Source organism: Pogoniulus pusillus, chromosome 26, assembly GCF_015220805.1.
Source record: "Pogoniulus pusillus isolate bPogPus1 chromosome 26, bPogPus1.pri, whole genome shotgun sequence".
Taxonomy (NCBI): domain Eukaryota; kingdom Metazoa; phylum Chordata; class Aves; order Piciformes; family Lybiidae; genus Pogoniulus; species Pogoniulus pusillus.
Window position 1 is genome coordinate 2,235,695 of NC_087289.1, and position 23,816 is coordinate 2,259,510.

Genomic DNA, 23,816 nt, shown 5'->3' on the forward strand with positions numbered 1-23,816 from the left:
CAGGCAAAGCACAACAGCAGCAGCAGCCAAAACTCCATGCCAGAAGCAGCAGGGAGTGGGTAGGGGGAAGTAACACCCTTCTGGCCTGTACATGTCAGATATTTTGGTACCCATCCCTCTGCCCAACTACAACATCAAGTCCTCTACTTAGCACACCTTTATTAGCCCCTGGAACGTGGTGGTTTGTCGTGGTGCCCAAGGAGGCCATCACACACTGTGACACCTCTTAGGTGTCCTTCCTCTAACCCCGTCTGGATCCCACAGGGATGTCCACGCGCTGCTCTAAACCCACCCTGCAGCCAGGGTGTGGGCACGGAGCCCTCTGGCAGAGGGCACAGCACCCAGCTCTCTGCAGACACTGCTGTCACAGCAGGCAGCACCATCAGGCACACAAGCAGAGGTCACTCACCAGAGGTATAGGGAAATGCACTGCGTACTGCAAGTAGCACAGGAGGTGATAATTGGAGGGGAAAACCAACTCCCTCAGCCTTTCCCTCTTGACTGACTTCTCACTGGCAACTGCAACCCCTCTGTCTAAGGAGGAGTTCACATTCTCACAGGGCTCCCCAGAGAAAATCTGAGTCATGTAAAACAAACGTTCCAGGTGAGTGCAACCTTTGGCTTCCCAGATTCAAGCAACCGCATTCAGAGACAGGAGCTGCTCACTGCCTGAGCTTTAGGCAAGGCAAGGGCAAGCACAAGCAAGCCTGGGATTTCAGAGGCACACACTCATTGTACCTCTAGGCACATCTCAGCTGCTATCAGACAAGTCTTAAAGCAGCAGCACCTAGCTTGGAAATAAATGATGACAGCTCAGAGCCACTGCCAGGCAGTGACACAGAAGCCACAGCCATCGGGGGAAATAATGAATGTGGCAAAATGGGAAGTGCCAAGAGACATCGTGGGCAGGCATGGGCATGGTTGAAACCACCAGTATGAGAGATGGCAGGTGGGAAAAGGGATCCCAGTATCCTGCAAACAATCTGCACTGACAGGTCTGGGCACAGGAGTCCCCTGTGGGTGCAGAACAAGGATCAATCCAGAGGGAGAAATGAGGAGATTGAAGAGCCATGCAGCATCAGGCTAACAGCAAGAAAAAGAGAAACAGATATGGAAGACAGAGCCAAAACTCAAGCAGTCACTTGAAAAGCAAGTGCTCTCAGTGGGGTTCTGGGATGTCAATTCAGTGGGCAGCTCTGCTTATTTACTCCTGGTTAGCACACAGCACTCTGGATGTGCTGGGACAAGGGCCAGGAAGGGAAGGGGAGGCAGGGGAGTGTGCCGGTGGGCAAGGAGGGGAAGTGCAGCAGAGCAGTAAGCTGTCACACAGCAGAGAGGCAGACAGGAGGCAGTGACACAGAAGAGGGCAGCGACTGCATGCCCAAGGCCGTGGGCTGTGGATGGAAGCAGCAAGGTGGTGCTGGGGCCACGGAGAGGGTTGCAGTGGCAGCGGCAAGCAGCAGGCACAGGCACCAAAGGGCATGCAGAGAATCAGAAGTTAAACCTAGTGGAAACCCCGACCCAAACTCTGCCTTAAAGTCACTTCTGTCTACATCATCAAACATACTGGTGTCTGCTGAGCCAATGCCCAGGTGTTCCACAATGCCATGGTCCTGACAACAGCCAGGGAGGAAAAACAGCCTCAGTCACATCTCACTGCAAACCCACATCACTGGTCACAGGCTAGCCCAAGCACTCCACCCAACCAAGCACTGATGGCATGAAGTGTTCACCTCTTTACGCAAAGCCTCGACTCACAGAAGTAGTTCTCAAGCAGAAATCCACAGAGGCATAGAAAAGAGCTGGAGCCAAACGGGGAAATAAAACTTTACAGTACATTCCCATGAGCAATCCTGCTCCAGGGACAGCCACAGAACAGGAAGCTGACTCCTGTACATCCCCAAGATTTATTTCCCACTTTGCTGTACTACAAAAGGCAGCTTGTAAAAACCCTTTGTACTCTCAGGGCAAATTTGGCCATGGGATCCACAAAGAGATCACCAAGAGACTGCTCAGCTCAGTGTATTTGCACTGAAGCAGCAATATTTACAGCTACACACAGGAATGAGGCCATTGGATCACTTTCAGTCTCCTCAGAGGGAGGGGAAGAGATAAGGAGGTGATAGAAATAAAGAACACAGCTTCTCCTATCTGAAACAGTAATGATTCAGTGAAAGCCTTTAACAAAACACAGGAGAAATAGCCTGAAGTGTTACCTCCAGTTTCACATCCTGGTCCTTGGAGTGAAGCTCATCCACCCCATCCCCACTGGGTGAACGTGGTCTAGAGGCTGCAGTGATGGACAGGCCCCCAGGGGATGTGAGAGTGCAGATGCAGGCGCCGTGGGAGAAAACGTTGTGCCGAGAGAACTCAGAACAGCAGCACCAAGTTCACAGACTCTGTCTTCTCGTGGTCACTGTTTGGATCAGCTACTCAAACATAAAAAAGGGAACACAGTCAGAGGGTAGGTTCAGCTTGGAAGTCTTTCAGTTTCAGCTAGCCAAACCTCAGCCAGTCGATTCTAAAATCACAGAATGGGTTGGAAGGGACGTCCAAAGGTCAGCCAGTGAGACCCCTCTGCAGCCAGCAGGGACATCCTCAATTAGATCAGGTTGCCCAGAGCCCTGTCCAGCCTCTCCTTGAATATCCCCAAGGATGGGGCCTCAACTACCTCCCCAAGCAACCTGTCCCAGTGTTCTACCACCCTCAAGGTAAAGAGCTTCCTTCTAACATCCAACCCAAAAGCCTACTAAAAATGTCTAAGGCATCCCACACAGGTCAGATTAAACCATTTCCCCCCCTCACTGCATGTTTCTCTCTGCTGTCAGCTTCAGAGAGCAGTGGACTCCAAAGCATCCTACACATTTGCCCCAGTCAGAGCTCTTTGTGTGTGTCAGCAGTTAATTACAGCGTTAAACACCCCCAAAAATGAAAAAGAAGGGAGGGGAAGAGGGAGAGGACATTCTTTGGGTGATGAACAATTAAAGCTGAAGCTCTGGATTGTAACAGTAACCCCCAGTGGTTGCCCTCTCCTCTCCATCTGCATTACTACAGCAAATGTAACCTATCTTATCTACAGCACTTGTAGGCACAGCAGAAAACCTGCTGCAATCTGTGCAGACCACACAAGATTGCTCCTTGAGAGACTTAAAGCAACCTGTTACCAAAGCTTGACAGTGTGGTGATGCCCAGTGCCAGGACAAGGAGCAATGGGTGGAAGCTGAGGCAGAGGAAGTGGCATGGGAATATCAGGAGGAATTTTTTCCCTGTGAGGGTGCCAGAAGCCTGGAGCAGGCTGCCCAGGGGGGCTGTGGAGTCTCCCTGTCTGGAGATATCCAAACCCTGCCTGGATGTGTTGCTGTGTGATCTGCTCTGGGTGCTCCTGCTCTGGCAGGGGAGTTGGACTGGATGAGCTTTGGAGGTCCCTTCCAGTCCCTGACCTTCTGTGATTCTGTGTATTTTATCTATCAAATGTGTCCACACACACCAGGAAAAAGCTCATTAAATAAATGATTATTTGCCAGTGCCAAAGCAAATCCTAGAGAAATACAACAGCAAAGCATGCTGTGAAGTTTGTTTCTCACAGCTACACTTCAATTGACTTCTGTACCACAGAAAGGTACAGAGGTTGTGGAGTCTCTTTCTCTAGAGCCTTTCAAAGCCTGTCTGGATGTGTTCCTGTGTGACCTGAGCTAGATTGTATGGTCCTGCTCTGGCAGGGGGATTTGACTCGATGCTCTCTTTGGGTCCCTTCCAACCCCTAACATCCTGGAATAGGTTTGCAGCACTGCAGAAAATAGCTTTACACCACACTGACTCCACTGGGCAACCACACCTCCAGCTGCAGAGCTCCCAGAACCAACTCATCCTCACTGACCTACAACCAAATGCTGCTTTACAAGCTCAAGTTAGCTCGGAGCAAGCAGATGGGAAGCACAAGTCTAAAGGACACAAATAGTTGGGATGGTTTATCAGCCCGGGGTCAGCACTGGCACCAAAATAGAGCACTGCCAAGACCTCAGAGCCTGCAGCACATTTTCTAGAAGTTTCTCCTTTTTCGGCTTTGAGAGGTTTCAGTTAGCTTGAAGGGCCCCAGAAAACAAAAGGCACTAAGGAGCACTACTTAAGAGAGCAGAACAGCAGCTGCACTATCAGGCAGGTTCCCACTCCAAGGCATTTCACAGAGCAGCCTAACCACCAACAAAAATCCTTTTTCAACCCACCCATTTGTCAGCTAACAGCTTCCAATTTCAGCCAGTCGCTTGGAATGTGGCTGGGTCAAAGAGGTAAATGCTTGCTGTCAAACATGCACAGAGTGGAAGTGATTTCCCCAGACCCCTGGCAGCTCAGGCAGAAATAAAACTCTGCCTTCTGCCAACTCCCCTTGTGTGAAAAGGCAGGAACACAAATCACAGACAGACCCCACAACGGGGCAGGAGATTTCAGAAGATGATGTGCAACTCGAGAGACTGGACAAGACCACAGAAGGCAACTCCTCTTGCTTGTGTCTGTGACACTAAGTACAACAATCTCCAGGGCAGACATCTCTGCCCAGGGTGGATTTCCTGTGAGGGGGGCAGGAACAGCTGCCAGCTACCTTCCAACCAAGGCTTTGTGGTGAGGAGCAGACAAAACACAAGGGCTATAGCCTGTTGCACCTCAGGCTGTCCTGCAGACAGATGACAGTGCTCTCATCTGCCTGCCCCCACAGCAGGCTGAACAGACAGCACAGCACTGGGCTGGGGCCACTTTTTTCTGTGGAACAAAACCTATCGCAACAGAAGGCAGCAGAGATGCAGAGAAAGGAGGCAGCAACACAGACGGTGACAAGGACAGGATGCCCAAGGCCATGGGCTGTGGATGGAAGCAGGGAGGTGGTGCTGGGGCCACGGAGAGGGGTGCATTGGCAGCTGGGTGCAGTGGCAACTGGGGCCACAGAGAGGAGGGCAGCGGCAACTGAGGCCACAGAGCAGGGGGCAGTGGAAACTGGAACCAGGGAGTGGGGTGCAGTGGCAGCTGGGGCCATGGAGAGGGCTGCAGTGGCAGCACAAACTGAACAGCAAAGAGGCCAAAGCAGCAGTGCTCTGGCTCTGCAGAGTTCCCTTGGCCCAGAGCTGCAGCAGGGCTGTAGGGACCAGCTGCCTGGTCAACCTTCACTGCAGGGCACAGCTCCTACTGCCCAAGTTTCCAGTGCAGCCTGTGTGAGCTGGAGCAGGAGACAGAGAAGAGCTGACACTAAAGGTGGCACTGCAGCACCCTGCTCTCCAGTGAAACATTTAATTGCCCCTGAAAACAAAGACCTTCTAAGAGTGCAGGACTTAAACTCACATTTTGCCCTGCAATGGATGTTAGTTTTGGAATCTCCACCAGCTGAACAGCCCTGTCCCAAAGCCAGACCCACAGCCTGCAGTTTCAGCAGCAGCAAGGAGATGCCAGAAGCAAAGCACCTCAAACCAATAGACATCCATCAGCTGACACTGAATGCTCTGTTTACTCTGCTGCTGTTCATCCTGATTTTAAAGAGAAGGGGGTTGAATTTCCAGGCTATCTAGAACCTCAGAACTGCAAACTGACAACAAACCTCTCCCCAGTGCTCCAAAAAGCCACCAAACTTCCTTGTTGTGTAATGAGACTGAAGTGATGTTCCCTCAGCAATGCCTTAGTGTTTAAGCAGACTGCTCAGACCGTTCCAGAAGTGGAAACATCTTACTTCTGCTTCAATTTCTGCCTGCCTCTTCTCCAGCAGCTTGGCTACAGCCATGGCCCTGTGCTCGCCAGACCTTTGGCAGCTCACAGCCCATTCACAGAGCAGCATCGCCACAGCCTCGTTGTTTGGGGTTCCCTGCTCAGGGTGAGACGAGAGAAAAGTCTGTCAGCCACACAGCAGGCTGCTGCTCAGCAGAGACAGAGGCTGGGCTTTGTCCTTCAGCACTGCAGCATGCACACAGTCTGCTTTATTTGTAGTGTGTGCAAACGAAACAGCATCTGGAAGTCAAGGAGGGAACTCTCCCTTTTCACACTGCTGATCACAGAGGCAAAATTCTCCTTTAGCATGAAAAGTTGCTTCACAAACACAGAATGACAGAAACATGCAGGCTGGAAAAGCCCCTCAGGATCACCAAGTCCAACCTCTAACCCTACTCTACAAGATTCTTAGTGCCATGGTCTGGTTGATTGGATAGGGATGGACTGGATGATCTTGGAGGTCTCTTCCAACCTGGTTGATTCTATGATTCACTTTAAACCATAATCCTAAGCACCACATCCAAACCACTCTTAAACACATCCAGGCTGTGTGACTCTACCACCTCCCTGGGCAGCTCATTCCAGTCCCTGACCACTCTCTCCATGAAAAACTTTTTCCTAATGTCCAACCTAAACCTTCTCAGCTTCAGCTTGAGGCTGCTCGCCCTTGTTCTCCAATCACCTGTGAGAGGCAAACCCACAGGGCAGGGTTTTCTGCTTAATGAGCAACAGGAAAAGCACACCACACAGAGCCTCTCACCCCAGGCAACCACACAGAATTTACTCTTCCCTTACATCAATTCTTCCAGACCTCCTTCATCTGTTTCCAGACCACTGCCTCTGTCACACTGAGACATTAAAAAGCAAAGGGACCTCTAGCAATGTGTCTACAACTACCTGAAGGGAGGCTGTAGCCAGGTGGGGTTGGGCTCTTCTGCCAGGTAACCAACAGAACAAGGGGACACAGTCTCAAGTTGTGCCAGGGGGAAAAACTGCCTGGATGTGTTCCTGTGTAACCTGCTCTGGGTGCTCCTGCTCAGGCAGGGGTTGGACTGGCTGAGCTTTGGAGGTGCCTCCCAGCCCCTGACACTCTGTGACACTCCAGTCACGTCAAGCAACGCTGTGAACTCTTACTTTTGAACACACTTCCATGTGTAGCTCTGTATTAAAGCTCTCTTACCAAAGGGATAAAGGGCAGACGTTCATGCAACTCACAAGAAGGTCACATCTACAAGCAGCCATGAGAAGGGCTGGAGGCAAGCAGGGCACCCTCAGGAAGCAAATATTTTCAGGCATTTCACACTCAGAAGCCTGAAAGTTACTGCCTCAAAAACCACCAAACCCAAGGGTGTGCCAGTGAAGGCTGTGTACATGCACATCACACAGAGGCATTTCTTGTAGACACAGCCACAGGCCAGCAAGAGAGAGTAAGTGACAAGGGCTGGGGGCAGTGGAGAGGGGAAAATGATTCTCTCTACCCAAACACAGTGACGTGCTAACGGCACCGCTGCTGTGGTTAGATGTAGTCAGCTAACACCACAAGTATGGATACTGAGCAGTGCATCTGAAAGAGCCTGAGCTTCACACACATCTGCCTCTTCCTGCTGACAAGAGAAACCATGCCAACAACCCAACGAGGTGCTGGCACTCAAGCAGGAGACACCAACTCAGAGCTCAGGGGCACCCATTCCAGGCATTGCTTCCTACCGAGAGGATGGAGACTCCCTGTGCTGGTTTGAGGCTAACTGGAATATTTTAAGGACAGAAATCATATTGCTGGCTGTGAAAAGAAAACAACAGTGATGTCTGTATCACACATTTGGTCAGTTGAGAGATATAAACCCCAAGAAACATAAACAAAAAGTCGTTCAGTCTCTGGCTGCTGCTGCATTAACCATCAACGATCTCTGCCTGAACCTATGGAACCCAAACTAACCATTTCCTTCTAACCCCTTATCAGCTCTGATATCTCACCTTCTGATCTCTGCAATTCATCACATCAGCTTTACAGGGCTTCCTTCCTTTATTTTCTCAGAGATACAGGGCTGTGAAGAAGGGGAGTTGGTTTGAGACCCCTCCTGGGCAGTTCTGCTGTTTGGGATAGGGTTTGGATTTCTGCATTACTTTTAACTTGTATGCAACTGTATATAGATGTAAATACCTGTGTACACTGTGGATAGAGAGAGAACCACAGAAGCAACCAGGTTGGAAGAGATCTCCAAGATCATCCAGTCCAACCTAGCACCCAGCCCTGCCCAACCAACCAGAACATGGCACTAAGTGCCCCAGCCAGGCTTGGCTGCAACACCTCCAGGCACAGAGACTCCACCACCTCCCTGAGCAGCCCATTCCAATGCCAATCACTCTCTGCCAACAACTTCCTCCTAACATCCAGCCTGAACCTCCCTTGGCACAGTTTGAGACTGTGTCCCCTTGTTCTGTTGCTGGGTGCCTGGCAGAAGAGCCCAACCCCACCTGGCTACAGCCAGGAAAGTACTAAAAGGAAAAGAATTAACCATTACTATCCCTGACAGGTTTGGAGGTAGCAGACCCAAAGTGCTGTTAAATCTCTGCTTCCCATAACTCTGAGCCCTTTTCCCACTAGCCCTTTTATTATTTAATTAACATTCACCAAGCTTGACTTTTAAGCATGAAGAGTTTAACACACACCAAAAAACACTACCAAACCACCAAACCTACCCAACAAAAAACTACAACTGCTCCCTGAAAAAGCAGAGTTCAGTCTCAAAACACAAAGAAACTTATGTCTAATATTGTAGAATTCTGGCATTTAAGAGCATTCTTTCCAAAAACCAACTGAAGTTTGAAGTTATCTGAGATAAAAGCAAACACAAATTGTGTGTTCCTCTTAAGGACTTCATCAGTTAAGTCTCATAATGCATTTTCCCCTTCCAGAGAGGTTTGACACTTCAATGCCCTTCGAGATATGAATATGACATTGGATTTACTGGAACCAAGGGTGAAAACATCCACACAAAGAAGCTGCAAACAGCTAAACAATTCAAAGCAGCTGAACTAATCCTAACTGCATCATTAAAAACATCTGGAAGACATCTATAGAAGGGCAGCAAGGCTGGGGAGGGGCCTGGAGCACAGCCCTGTGAGGAGAGGCTGAGGGAGCTGGGGGGGTGCAGCCTGCAGCAGAGGAGGCTCAGGGCAGAGCTCATTGCTGTCTGCAGCTCCCTGCAGGGAGGCTGCAGCCAGATGGGGTTGGGCTCTGCTGCCAGGCAGCCAGCAACAGAACAAGGGGACACAGCCTCAAGCTGTGCCAGGGCAGGTCTAGGCTGGATGTTGTTAGGAAGTTGTTGTCAGAGAGACTGATTGGCATTGGAATGGGCTGCCCAGGGAGGTGGTGGAGTGGCTGTGCCTGGAGATGTTGCAGCCAAGCCTGGCTGGGGCACTTAGTGCCATGGTCTGGTTGATTGGACAGGACTGGGTGCTAGGCTGGAATGGATGAGCTTGAAGGGCTCTTCCAACCTGGTTGATTCTATGATCACAACAACGCTCAGAACAGGCTTTATTTTCTCAGAGCTCATGGAAACTTACTCTGTTCTGCACAGTCAGTTTGATTTTGTCTCTCTTACCTGTTCTGCATCCCAACAGACCCATATTCAGTCCCTAACAAGCTGTTAAACTGTAGTTTTCTAACCAAAAAGGCATCCTTAGACCTCCTTTCCCACAGTCACAGCCCAGTTAGAGTTTTGTTTCACTTTCAGCACAGTGATCTCACAGAGATAAACATTAACCCTCTGCATTTGTAACGAGCCCTGCTCATGAGAACCGAGTTCAAACTAGAACTTTCTCACTCTAAAACAAAAAACATCTCCTGGCTTCAGAAGGACACAGCCTGACTTCAAAAGACAACAGCAGAAGCAAGACCTTAATGAAAGCTCAGAGACTCGAACTTCAAAAGCCATCCGAGCACACAGGTAACTGTGAAGCTTCAGGGTCCTACCTGATGATTTCAACAAGTTCAGTGTCAGCCCTTAAAAATCAACTGCTCCCTTCCTTCACCCATCTCATGGAATCACACAACTGTCAGAGCTGGAAGATCCCATTCTGTGCTTCTGTACCCCACAACCTCCCTGGGCAACCTGTGCCAGAGTCTCACCACCCTCACTGCAAAGAACTCTTCCCTAACATCCAGTTTCAATCTCCCCTCTGCCACTTCAAACCCATTCCTCCTCCTCCTGGCATTACAAGACCTTGTCAATAGTCCCTCCCCAGTCCTCCTGCAGGCCCCTTCAGATACTGGAAGGCCACTCCAAGGTCTCCTTGGAGCCTTCTCCTCTCCAGGCTGCACAGCCCCAACTCTCTCAGCCTGTGCTCAGAGCAGAGCTGCTGCAGCCCTCTCAGCATCTTGGTGGCCTCCTCTGCACTGGCTCCAACACTTCCATGTCCTGCTTGTGTTGGGGGCTCCAGAACTGCACCCAGGACTGCAGGTGGGGTCCAAGGAGAGCAGAGCCAAGGGGCAGAATCCCCTCCCTTTCCCTGATAACCACACTTGCTGCAGCCCAGCACAGGGTTGCTGTCCGGGCTGCTCTCAGCCGTTCCCCACTCAGTCTCGAGTTGTGCTTGGGACTGCACCCACCCAGGTGCAGGACCTTACACCTGGACCTGTTGAATGTCATGAGGTTGGCCTGGGCACAGCTCTGCAGCCTGCCCAGGTCCCTCTGGATGGATCCCTGTCCTCTAGCAAGTCGACTGTGCCACTGAAAAGTGGCTGAGGGTGCACTGATTACTATTTCTATGTCACTGATAAAGATGTTAAACAGCAACTGGTGCCAGCACTGACGCCTGAGGGACACCACTTGTCTCTGGTCTCTATGTGGACAAGGAGCAATGTATGTAAGCTGCAGAACAGAAGGTTCCAGCTCAACACAAGTGGAACTTCTTGACTGTAAGGGTCCCAGAGCCCTGGCACAGGCTGCCCAGAGAGGTTGTGCAGTCTCCTTCTCTGGAGCCTTTCCAGGCCTGTCTGGATGTGTTCCTGTGTGCCCTGAGCTAGATTGTGTGGTCCTGCTCTGGCAGGGAGGTTGGACTGGATGATCTCTTTGGGTCCCCTCCAACACTTGACATCTGTGATCACATCCATCTGCCCGATCTGTTACCAGGGTGAGTCCTGGTACCACAAGATGAGACCGAAAGAAGGTTAACAGAGGCAAGCCTTAAGTCCCCACCTTTCAGTTGAAGCTGTCTTACCTGCAGTTGATTCCAGGCACTTGTCAAAAGACCACCCACCCTCCACAGCATGACCTCTTTGTTTGATCTGCTGCTCTACTTCAGAAACCTTAGCCCGAACCTGTGGAAAGCAAACAAACACTCAAGAGAGCTGCTAATTAGCTGGTGCTGGGAGCCTCCCTTTTCATTTGAAGCTCCTGAAAGCTTTCTCAGCAGGAGCAGGGTAGCCTGTGGTGTTCCACAACACTCCTTACATTTGGGAACAACAAACCCAAGCACAGCTCTGTTCCAATGTTTCGTCTGCCACCAATCCTCTCGCACAGCAACACATTTAGCTTGGACTCAAGAATCTCAAAGGTCTTTTCCAACCTGGTTAACTCTGATCTTTTCCTTAGATTCATCCCATCAAAAGCTAAACTTCCAGCCCTTCTGACAAGTCATGCTCCACACCACCTTACCTCAGGCTTCCTCTTATGGAACAAACATTCCAGTTTAGGAACAGAAAACATCTGAACATAAATGTAATTCCTGTTCTTTTCCCTGGATCAGTTCCTGACTGAAGGACAAAGTAAGGCCACAACACTGCTGTTGGAATCATAGAATCAACCAGGCTGGAAGAGACCTCCAAGCTCACCCAGTCCAACTAGCACCCAGCCCTATCCAGTCAACCAGACCACAGCACTAAGTGCCTCATCCACTCTTTTCTTCAACACCTCCAGGGACAACTACTCCACCACCTCCTGGGCAGCCCATTCCAATGCCAATCACTCTCACTCTGAAGAGCTTTCTCCTAGCATCCAGCCTAGCCCTCCCCTGGCACAACTTGTGTCCCCTTGTTCAGTTGCTGCTTGCCTGGCAGCAGAGCCCAACCCCACCTGGCTACAGCCTCCCTGCAGGCAGCAATGAGCTCTGCCCTGAGCCTCCTCTGCTGCAGGCTGCACACCCCCAGCTCCCTCAGCCTCTCCTCAGAGGGCTGTGCTCCAGGGCCCTCCCCAGCTTTGTTGCCTTTAATGTGCCCTACAGAAACAGCTAAACTTGGCTGTGGTTGCCATGATCACAAATGAGGCATGAAATTCTCCCCCAGGAGGGCAGCGAGTCGCTGCAACAAGTTGCTTAGAGAAGCTATGGAGGCTCCAAGCCTGGCAGCGTTCAAAGACAGGTTGGATGGGGCCCTGAGTGACCTGATCCATGCTCACTGCAGGGCGGTTGGACAAGATGACCTTTGAAGGTCCCTTCCAACCCCAGAGACTCTATGCTCACTTGGGATACAAAGCAAAAGACAAGGCTTACCTGCTGATTAAACGCTGAGTTCCCACCTGGCATAGGCAAATTAGATGGAGCAACATGAAGTAAATCCAGAGGTGAGCCTGGGCTGATGCTCCTGTTTTCATCTGTGGAGTAATTCCACACCAAGGCACTTGGGCAACAGAGAGTTACAGTCTGCAAGCAACAGTACAAGAGAGAAGCGATTCCTTTTTTGAACACATCTGATAAAGCCTCTGGAGGCTTTCAAACCCTTCCTGAATGCATTCCTGTGCAAGCCTGCCCTAGGTCACCCTGCTTTGGCAAGGGGGGGGTTGGCCTGGATGATCTCTGGAGGTCCCTTCCAACCCCTGTGATAAACACTCCCTACAACAAGAGAATCCACCAGAGCAGAATCACTTTTGGTCTAACTGCTGCAGCAAAAGAAACCCAAAAGACAAACCTAGGCACAAGGGCTTGAAAACCTCCACTTGAGGCAATGCAGCTACTGGGTGACTGTTTAATAATGAAGAAGAGGAATTAGTTAACTATCTATGCCTTCAGTTCCCAATTGCACTGCTTTCATAACACCAGCAGAGGTTTGTTTCACTCAGTCCCTTCCTCTGGAACATGAATGGGCTCTGGGAAAAGAAAGCAATAAAAGGGATCTTTTGGGTACTCTGCTTACAGACAGAGCTGGATGTGAAACGTTGAGAAATTCAAACTGACACTTCCAATCAGCACTTCTAAAGCACAAAAGTCACTGAAATGCAGCAGGAGCTTCAGATTGACTGCAAAAGGAAGATTATTCTGCACCAACAGGCTTCAAAACAACCATTTTATGACAGCTTCACTGTCCTGCAGCAGGCAGGTATTGCAGAGAGCAATGGCAGAGTGCTTTGGGGTTGGACCCTTAAATATCACCTCAAATAATGGAAGTTGATTCATTTTGGGGAAGTTTTGGGCTCCCCAGTTTAAGAAGGACAGAGATCTGCTGGAGAGGGTCCAGCAGGGGGCTACAAGGACCGTTAGGGGGCTGGAGCACTGCTCAATGAGGAGAGGCTGAGGGACATGGGGATGTTTAGTCTGGAGAAGAGAAGACTGAGAGGGGATTGGATAAATGTTTGTAAGTATCTGAAGCCTGCCAGGAGGGGGGGACAGGCTCTGCTCACTGCTCCCAGGGATAAGACAAGCAGCAGTGGATGGAAGCTGCAGCACAGGAGGTTCCAGCTCAACACAAGGAGGAACTTGTTGACTGGAAGGGTCCCAGAGCCCTGGCACAGGCTGCCCAGAGAGGCTGTGGAGTCTCCTGCTCTGGAGCCTTTCCAGGCCAGGCCTGTCTGGATGTGTTCCTGTGTGCCCTGAGCTAGACTGGATGGTCCTGCTGTAGAAGGGGCTTGGACTGGATGATCTCTTTGTGTCCTTTTCAACCCCTGACATTTGAGATCCTGTGATTTCACAGGTGTTTAATTTTCAGACTGCTGGGTTACTCCTTGGGAAGCTCCCCCAACTCCAGATCTGGCTTAGGAAAGCAACACCTCAGCCAGAACATTGCCTAGAGAAATGCTGCTCTGAAATCACAGAGAGTTGCCCAAACCCAAGCTGTCCTCTGGACCCCCTTGGTAGTTGTGGTAGCCTGAGGGATCCTGGATCTCCCTTAACAAAACCATAGGGAAAGAGGTAAGAGTCATTTCTGCCCTCCTGTCCTGGATAGCTCATGGCCCCAGACTGGGACAGCAGTGCAAAGAGAGAGGAGGAGAGAAAGAGCAGGGAGAACAGACACACACAGACCCTGACAGCATGGGAAGGGCAGCAGATGAGCAGCTGTGTCGCAGCAGAGAGAAGCTGTAAGGCTGCCAGAGTACACAGGCACAGCCCAGGATGGAGACAAACACTGCTGCTCCCAGAGCCATGGGCAAGAGAGAGACAGACAGCATGCTGAGAGCCACACGGGATCCAAGCTCCTGCACTCACTCCTTGGACAGCATGGGCTGAGCCTTCCCTGCACACAGCCTGGCCTGCCTCCAGGCTCTGGACTTCCAGCTGTGAGGATGGTGGGAAAGCAGCAGCCTTCCTTTGGAGAGGGAGCTGTGTGCCACAACAAAGTGCTCTTTTACCAGGGTCAGGTGGTCCAACGCTGGAAGAGGCTGCTGAGGGGCTGGTGGAGATGCTGAGAACCCATCTGCCTGTGGTCCTGGAGAACCTGCTCTAGCTGACTGCCAGAGTGTGGTGGGGGTGGATGACATCTGCAGAGGTCCCTGCCAGCCTCTCCAGGGAGGTGATGTTATGGTCATGCTACGGTCTCATGAGCAGAGGCCTGGTTCCCACCGTGGGACATCGCTGTGCAACTCCCAGAGACAGACAACTGCAGAGGCAGCAGCAGGAGGGCTTGAGGAAGCCTCACCAGGTCAGCACTCAGGCAAACAACTGCAGCTGATCACAGAGGTCTTTTTTTAGCAGATAATTACTCTCTCGACCATTCTGCCATTGCCGAGCAACAGGAGCAAGTGAGCAGTGACTGAACCACAGCAGCATGAGGCCACCACAAAGCACCCCCAGCTCTGACAACAGCCAAGCAAAGAGGCCTGCAGTGGCACCAGGACAAGCTGCAAGAAGCGAGGAAGTGCTCAAAGGTGAGAGCTTGTGGGACTCAGTCTGGTGCCATCTTCTGCCCAGCCACACTCCACAGCCAGCACCGTGCAGGTTCCCTGGTGGTGAGGACGTGATGAGATGCTCAGGGCCAGCAGCACTGCACACAGCAAAGGCTTGGCCAGCCCTGGCAGCTAAGTCTCTCCTCCCCACAGCAGAGGGTGCTGACAGACACAAGGACAGCAGGAGCTTCTTCAGATGGTTCCATCACCAACCCTCAGCCAGTGCAGAGGGACAACCCTGCCGCTTCCCCCATAACTCACCTGGTTCTCAGCCTTTAATGGGTGCAGGCACACTCCAAACCACAACTCCACACCTTCTCACACCACTGTTCTCCAAAACCCTGGCCACAGCCTCAAAAGCAAAGAGCAGCAGCAGCAGAGTGGCCTACCTGCAGCACGCAGCTGGGTCCATGCACCAGCGGGCGGTGCTGAGGGCAGGAGAGGAAGCCGGCGCAGGGCAGCTGTGCCAGGCTCACCGCGGTGCCAGGGCTGTGGGCTGGGGGCTGGCAGGGCAGGGTTACCCGCTCCAAGGATCAGGTGAGGAGGGTGTGCAGCCAGGAGGCCGGGGGCATTGTTATTGCCTGGCAGCGAGGGCAGGCGGCAGGACAGGCAGGCTGACTGACCAACCTCCTCCGAGGACTGCCAGGCAGAGAAAGGCTGCTGAGCACCCAGGCTGCCCCAGGCACTCACCTCCTGCAACCCCCACCCCTGCATGGCCCCCAAGGGTGTCCCCAACACAGGACAGTCCAGAAGTTACAACAGCAAACCTACACTTCTGTCTCTCAAAACCTCCACCTGCCCCAGCAGCGGTGATGGCAACAGAAGCCTTCTACTGCTCCAAGCTAAACATGACCCCTCCAAAGGTGCTTATGCACTCCAGACATGCACCATGCCACACACTTCCCTAAGGGGCTTATGCAAGCATTTGCACTCAGACTTCACCACCACAAACACTAAGTCCAAACCACACTGGCACTGATTCTGGCTTTAAACCATTCCTGTACCTGCAACATCAGAGGCGACAACAGCTTGAGAAGGTCATCGTCAGTGGGCCTGATTTTCTCCAGGACATCCAGTATCCAGGTTAGATATTCATGTCTCTCCAGCATTCCTTCCTTAGAGGAGTGAAATAACACATCAGACGTGAACTGGCAGCACCAAACAAAGCTGGTGGGCGGTTATGAGCTTTATTCCATCTCTGTTCAGCTCAGCACGGAGCTGCCAGGACCCTCAACCACCACGGCAGCCTTGTGGACAGGGAAGCAACTGCATCCAGCAGCGGCGACCTCTGCAGCTCAGCAGGTTGCCTGCCCTGACTGCTGACAGACAGACTCACTCCCCCCCAGCAACCCTCCTGCTATTTCTGTCCTTGGGTAGAAACATCAGGGAGCTACTCTGGGCTAGAGCGGGGTGGAATTGAACAGTCAGACCACTACACCAGCACACAAAGCTCCATGTGCCACAGTGGCCTCAGTCTGGTCCACTAAAAACACCCTTAAAAGTTGGGGTAATATTGAAGAGGGAGTAATAGAGCAGGTGCTGCAAACACAGCCGAGCACAGCAAGCAAACCAAAAGGCTTTTCCAGCTGGCAGAGCCTCACGATGCAGCAGCATTTACAATCTGGGCAAGCCCTGTGACAAAAGCTACCTCTGCATTCCAAAACTGAACCTTCCAAGAATGCTTACCTCAAAACAGTAGTCCAAACATTACCTGAAACATACAAAGTGACAATTTTTCATTATATTCCCACTGCTTCAGGGCTTGTTCCATCTCTTGAGCCATCACCACAGAGCTGCTGCCTTGACTGGAAGCCACATGGTAGAACTCTGCAACCTTTGCCAGCTGCTCTCAAAGGTATTTGGTTATAATTTGGGTCCACTCTACAAAATAAGGTAGCAGTTAGAACACTTCAGGTGATTAAAAAAAAAAGTTTCCTTTCAGAGAGAGAACTGAAACATACTGCCTGGGTCATCAAAAATCCTCCTGCCAATGCTTGCCCCACAGGTGCAGTGCTTCTGTGAGCTAAGGGCTCCTCAGGGCATCTCCTGTGCACTGCTCCCAAAGCATGGACACTGCCAAGGGTGCAGGGAGTTGCTAGCCCAGGGTGATACAGAAAGCTCTGGCACAAGGTGTGTCTGTAGGGAATCCCCTGCCTCTTTCATCAGATTGCAGCATTCCCCCACAGAACAGCCTTGACAGAGAAAATAAATACCTTCCCTCTCCACATCCTTACTTCCCTCCACCTGGACCTTTCTTCCTCTCTCCATTCCCCCTCCAATTCCTTGCTTCCTTCCCCCTGGACCTTTCTTCCTCTCTCCATTCCCCCTCCACTTCCTTACTTCCCTCCACCTGGACCTTTCAGCCTCTCTTCATTCCCCCTCCAAACAGCCAGCATAAAACTCAGCAGGACTTTGCACCAGCAGTGGGATATAAAAACTGTTCTTTCTACAACCCCTCTGGAACAGAAAACTCCTCTGGACTTTTACTTTGCTGAGAAGGCAAAAGCTCAGGAGCAGTTTCTTAGGGTCAGAGTGACCAGCACAGTAAAGGTCACAACTAGAACTGGTTAACCTTCTAGACAGATCTACTACAAACAATCACCTTTTCTCTCTGCTTCAGCAGTGCTCCTCCATTTAGTGCAGCTTGGGCAAATCCAGGCTGGGTGGGGAATGGCTGAGAGCAGCCCTGAGGAACAGGCCCTGAGGGTCTGGGGTGATGAAAAGCTCAACGGGAGCCTGCAGTGTGAGTGCAGCCCAGACACAACCCTGTGCTGGCTGCAGCAAGAGCAGTGTGGGCACAGGGCAAGGGAGGGGATTCTGCCCCTTGGCTCTGCTCTCCTCACACCCCACCTGCACTCCTGGGTGCAGTTCTGGAGCCCCCAGCACAAGCAGGACATGGAAGTGTTGGAGCCAGGCCAGAGGAGGCCACCAAGATGCTGAGAGGGCTGCAGCAGCTCTGCTCTGAGCACAGGCTGAGAGAGTTGGGGCTGTGCAGGCTGGAGAGGAGAAGGCTTCCAGGAGACTTTGGAATGGCCGTCCAGGATCTGAAATGGGCTACAGGAGGTCTGGGGAGGGACTCTTGACAAGGTCTGGTAATGCTAGGAGGAGGAATAGGTTTGGAGTGGCAGAGGGGAGATTGAAACTGGATGTTAGGAAGAAGTTCTTAGCAGTGAGGGTGGTGATAGACTGGCACAGGTTTTCAATCCCATTCTGTGCTTCTGTGCTCCACAACCTCCCTGGAGGTGTTCAAGGCCAGGTTGGATGAGCCCTTGAGCAACCTGTTCTAGCGGGAGGTGTCCCTGCCTATGGCAGGGGGTTGGAATTGGATGAGCTTTGAGGTCACTTCCAACCTAAACCATTCTATGAAGTTATTGAATGAAAATAAATTTGCTTGGCCATGTGCAGCAAGCCCTGGGGGGACACAGCCAGCCCCAGGGGGGACACAGCCAGCCCCGGGGGAAGAGGAACTGTAAGGAATTCTGTGATTCTGTTATTCCCCCTCCCCACTACTAAGATTCCTCTCTGGACACACAGTGACATCAAAGCCATGAGCCAAAGGAGCAGGGCCCTCAGCTGTGACTGTGCATGTAGGCATTGGAGATGTTTCTTTACCAAGGTTTGGGTCTGTGGCCTGGCATTTCTTGACTTCAGCTTCAGAGATGGCAGTGTAGTAGGCACAGGTCATCTTGATCAGCCAAGCTGCTCACAGCAGGGGCACAGAGTACTTTGCCAAGTAAGCAAACACATCTTGTTTTTTACTGAGAATGGGAACCTGAAATGAGATGGGAAGCAAGTTCAGGAGAGCCCAAAAAGCAGCTCAGAATCACAGAATCTGGGTGAGCTTGGAGCTCTCTTCCAACCTGGCTGATTCTATGACCACCACTACCTACACACACACACACACACACACACACAAGGAAGACCTTTCTCAGGCCACATTCCAATCAATGACCTTATGGCAAATGACAACGAGGCTGTTGCAGTGAGTTTCCACTCACACAGCCAGGGAACATAAATATGAACCATCTGGGCAATGGCCACCTCCATTCTTATTGAAAGAGGCTGAATACTTATGAACATGCCTGCAAAGAATCAATCCACCACCCAAATGAAAATATTTCACAGTCCAGAGCTAAAATTCCCCTCCCTGCACCACCACAGCTGAGTTCAGATACAGCTCTGCAAGCCTGATCATGGTCACACAGAAACACAGGTCACAGAAGTGTTTCTAGCTTCCAAAATCAGCAAAGTTTGCCAGCATGAGGTGCAGTAGCATAAGAGTGACCAGACAGAAAGAACATAGAGGCCAAAAAAGTGAGGTAGAGCTCAAAAAGATCAGTAACAGACTTGAACCTCCATCTGGTACTGCGTGTTGCCCAAGCTCCTCTCAACCAGCACTGGCCAACAGTCACTCTGACAGACTCCAGGAACCAGGTGATAACCTCTAACAGCTGACAAATTACCCTTAATTAGTCTTCTTTCTGGAAGCCTCACAAGAATCACAGATTTAACAAGACTGGAAAAGACCTCTGAGTCCAACCTGTCACCTCACCCTTCTAATTAACTAACCCATGGCACTAAGTGCCCCATCCAAACGCCCTTCAAACACCACCAGGCACGGCGACTCCACCACCTCCCTGGGCAGCCCATTCCAATGCCAATCACTCTTGCTGTGAAGAACTTCCTCCTAACGTCCAACCTGAGCCTGCCCTGGCACAGCTTCAGCCTCTGTCCCCTTCTTCTGGTGCTGGCTGCCTGGCAGCAGAGACCAACCCCACCTGGCTACAGCCTCCCTGCATGCAGCTGCAGGCAGCAATGAGCTCTGCCCTGAGCCTCCTCTGCTGCAGGCTGCACACCCCCAGCTCCCTCAGCCTCTCCTCACAGGGCTGTGCTCCAGGCCCCTCACCAGCCTTGCTGCCCTCCTGTGGACACCTTCCAGTACTGCAACATCTCTCTCGAATTGAGGGGCCCAGAACTGGACACAGCACTCAAAGTGTGGCCTGAGTACAGGGGCAGAAGGACTGCCCTGCTCCTGCTGGCCACACTATTCCTGATCAGCCCAGGATGCCACTGGCTTTCTTGGCCACCTGGGCACGTTCGGCTGCAGCCCACCAGTACCCCCCAGGTGCCCCTCTGCCTGGCTGCTCTCAGCCACTCTGTCTCCAGCCTGCAGCACTGCATGGGGTTGCTGTGGCCAGTAGAGGAAAAGAGCAAAGCACGAAGAACACTGCATGGCTGCACAGCTGCACTCACTCAGTTTAATTGCAGCTCATTCTCTACACACATTAGAGTGACGACTTCCACATGCACCAAATTGAGGGGCACAGAAGGCATCCAGAAACACCAGACGAGGCCACGCCAAATAAGCCACACAAGAGGCAGGGGTATCTGTACAAGCCCAAACCCAGCACACAAGGCAAAGTTCAGAGTGACCCATTGACTTTGCTAGGACACAGCCCAGTCACAAAACCCAAGCGAGGGCTTCTTCCACCTACCTCTGGAGAGCCAGAGACTGGGTAGATGGGCCAGAGAGAGCCTACAACCAACCCTGTGCATTGCTGGGCATGTCACAGCATCCATCTGAACAACAGGCTTGCTCCCAACACCAACCAACAGCGCAGCTGGTTAGGGCAGACACAGCCTGATGCACGAGTACAAGCTACTGCCCTGCTCACTTCCACCTTGGCTTTGCAGATGCAGCTCCCAACCTCCAAAACCCCCCAGCCCTTCCACTCCCCGAGCCATGGGTCCCTGCTGCAGGGTCAGAAAGAGGGTGGGCAGCTTAGCCCACGCACTCGCCCCAGCTGGTAGCACTTCTCACCCTCCGGGCAGCCCGTGCCCCACGTGTACCCCTCATGGCAGGCAGCTGCACCCCTCAGGAGCCAAGGATGCCCCTCACAGCCTCGCACGGGCTGGAGGTGCCCCTCACGGGTCTCTGCCTACCACAGGCTGGGGGTGCTACTCACGCGTCCACGCTCCTTACGGGCTAGGGGTGCCACTCACGGGTTCGTGCCTCTCATGAGCAGCGGGTGCCACTCACGGGTTGGGGGCACCCCGCAGGGGTCCGTGCCTCTCGCCGGCCCCCGCCCCTCGTACCCCCCTTCCGGGTCCGCGCCCCTCCCGCCCGCAGGACGAGCCCGATGCCGCCGAGGCCGCGGTGCGGGGCAGCGGGACCGGCGCCGCCGGCTCGCCGCTGAAAATGCAAGTCAGCGGGCGGCTGCGCTCAAAAGTTTCGGGGGATGGCAGCGGGCCGGGGGGAGCGGCTGGCAGCGGGCGGGGGCCCGGGCCCGGATGGTCTCACCTCCTTCTGCCGCGGTCCTGCGGGCAGACGCCGGGCGGCACCCGGCGCGGCCGCTGCGCATAGCTGAGCAGCGCGGAGGCGGCCATGACCGCTCACGTTCGCCGGCGCGGCAGGCGGGCGCCGGAGCGGGCTCTCAGCGCCAGGGAGCAGCACTCCGCTGCTCGCCCCCTTCTTCACCCCCGCCGCGCCGGGGGCGGGATGAGCGCTGCGGGGGCGGCCGGCCCGGCCCTGCCCACCGCTCCCTCCCGCGGCAGGTGCGGCCGCGACCCCTGAGCGAGGCGTGGCGCAGGTGGGGCAGCCCCGAGGGCAGCGCAGCTGGGTCGGGCCGCCTCGGGGCCGCTCTCCGCCGCGGGGCCCGTGCTTTCGCGTCTTGCCATGGCTAATAGCGTCCATTCCAGCCGGTAGATCGTTCGCTCAGGAGAGTAACGGCAGCCCGCTGCGGACCAGGCGGCGCCGCGCACCGTCACCCGACCGAGCCGCCCCCGCAGCGGCTGCTCCTGGCAGTGCTTAGCACGGCGACGGCAGGCACAGCCCTGCTCCGGTACAGCACAGTCCCGCAATCGGAGGTACCCCTGACTGCGACCGTGCTGCTCGGGCAACGATGTTCTTGTCCCCGCCAGGGCTGCAGCCAGGAGTGGCCCTTAGGCGAGTCATCCAGTCCGGCTCCTTTGAGCCACCTCTCCTCTCAGCCACTGCTCCCTGCCCAGGGCAGCAAAAACCCTGTGACTCCCGACAGGTGTTCCCAGGGCTGTACCACTCGAATGGATCCACTGATCCCAGAGCAGCACAAGCAGGAGCTCTGTGACTCCCAAAAGGTGTTCCCAGGCTGTACCACCCAAATGGATCCAGGGTTCCCAGGGGAGCAGCTAAGCAGGACAGGAAACCCCATGTCAGCAGAGGTTCCTGATCAGTGGCTCTCCAAAACAGAAGTAACACAACAGTAAAACATTAGGGCTCCTCCTTTTCTCCCTAAAAAGGGTTTGCAGGCTCCATCACCTCCTGCAATTGGTGTCCTGCTCTGCAGAACATGTTTCTCTCCCTGTGTTGGTGCCATCTCCTCAGGTAGCAGAGAGAAAGGTCCATTCCTGTACTAGCATCACAATAAGCAAGAATGAGAACTTTTATTTTTCCCATTTTCCCCACTATTTGAGCCAGATCCTCTCCATGCACTGCATCTCCAAGTACAAACACGAGATACTTTGGAAATAGAAGATGAGGCAGTGGGCTGGAAATAAGCCTAAGTAAAATTAATGACAGCACTCTACAAACGAGCTTACGTTCAAATTTAGCATGGACAAGGACAGGAGATGCAGACAAACCACATTGCTTTGGTTTCCAAGCAGTTCTGCAATCAAACCATAGGTCATTTAGCAGCTGAGGCTGCGCTAGAAAAACAGTGCTAGAGGGGCTGGGTTTGGTTGAGCTGTTTCTGTTCAGAGAGTCACAAGTGTTCCATGGCACCTCTAATTAAGGGAGCAGAGCTTTAAGCCACCCCTTCTGTATGAAAATTGAGGAATGAGCTCTGAACAAGTAAGAATGGCAAACTGCAGTTCATAAGGGGGTTGGGTTTTAGCATCATGGCTAAATTCTTGCAATTTGCCATGACTTTGCTCTTGCTAGCTGAAAACAGAGGCTAACCTCTGGAGATATTGTGTTCATTGTTTGTTATAGGCTTTGTTGAAGGATCTCCCTCATTTTTAATGTCTGCAGGTCTATTCTGTTCTCATGGTGGTGAGGGACAAATGGCACCACTGGTCTGGAGTCGACTCCACTGACATGCAAGCTTCCCACAGGTGTAGCAAGTAACCCAAAGCAAGACAGTAAACAACCCAGTAATTATCCATCCAGTATTATCCAGCCATTGCTGGCATCTTGTACTTTAGAAGAGTGAAGATGCTACAAGAACTTGTCAGAAGTTCACTGAAGGGAGACCTTCCTCTCTCAATCTGCCCGTCCTTAATATCAGAGAGTGGGAGAGTTTCATCCTGTACCCGTTTGATAAACACAGCACTCCAAGTGCCAGGAAACACTGCTTTAACCACCCACAAAGCAGCACTGGGTGACCGTGCAAAGACAAACAGGCTCTGTCAGATGCCTGCTCAGTGCTCACGGCAGAGCTCCCCGCTGGGGTTACAGGGACAGGTGCTGCCTGCCCAGGCACACGGATGAGGCTGTCCTCAGCCAAGTGTAGTCAGGATCCATGGCTGCTCATGAGTGTTGGAAGCCACTCCAGGACAACCCTTCACTGAAACGTTTGAGCATCCTGCATGCTGCAGCCAAAGCCAAAGAGGACATAACAGACAAGCTGCCCGTGCCAGAGAACGCCTTGCCAGGGACAAGCCAGTGCCCAAATGCCACCGAAAACCGCAGAGGGGCCTCCTGGCTTAGGGGTGCACTGAGTGTGCTTGTGTTAGGAACAATGGAAAAAAGAAAAGCACCCTCCGAAAAGAAAGGAGCTGAGTGGCTCAGCACTGCCAGCCTTAGGGGAGAAGTTAAAAATAACACCCCTCCCCGAAGAGTCCTTTTGGGAGAGCAGCCAGACACGGTGGCCAAGCCTGGCCCTGGAAGCCCCCAGTCCCTCAGCCAGGGGAGCTGGGGAGAGCAGAGCACTCATCGAGTTACAGAGAGGCTCCTTCTGTCATCGCACACCCCTGTTATCAGGTGACAGAGGCTGC

The 23,816-nt window shown here is 52.7% G+C and overlaps 1 protein-coding gene across 1 annotated transcript in view; it reads right to left on the reverse strand.

Moving 5' to 3' along the window:
* Positions 1 to 21,227, reverse strand: part of MED12L (mediator complex subunit 12L) — a 102,795-nt gene extending 81,568 nt beyond the window's left edge. Inside the window, 17 exon segments of the mRNA XM_064165773.1 lie at positions 410 to 577; positions 654 to 661; positions 1,505 to 1,613; positions 2,217 to 2,373; positions 2,375 to 2,429; positions 5,686 to 5,842; positions 10,878 to 10,888; positions 10,969 to 11,068; positions 12,238 to 12,387; positions 15,230 to 15,332; positions 15,334 to 15,479; positions 15,845 to 15,955; positions 16,552 to 16,721; positions 18,453 to 18,612; positions 20,516 to 20,594; positions 20,881 to 21,033; positions 21,142 to 21,227. Coding sequence (XP_064021843.1) covers positions 410 to 577; positions 654 to 661; positions 1,505 to 1,613; positions 2,217 to 2,373; positions 2,375 to 2,429; positions 5,686 to 5,842; positions 10,878 to 10,888; positions 10,969 to 11,068; positions 12,238 to 12,387; positions 15,230 to 15,332; positions 15,334 to 15,479; positions 15,845 to 15,955; positions 16,552 to 16,721; positions 18,453 to 18,612; positions 20,516 to 20,594; positions 20,881 to 21,033; positions 21,142 to 21,227 — 1,923 coding nt within the window.
* Between the last annotated feature and the right edge of the window lie 2,589 nt (positions 21,228 to 23,816).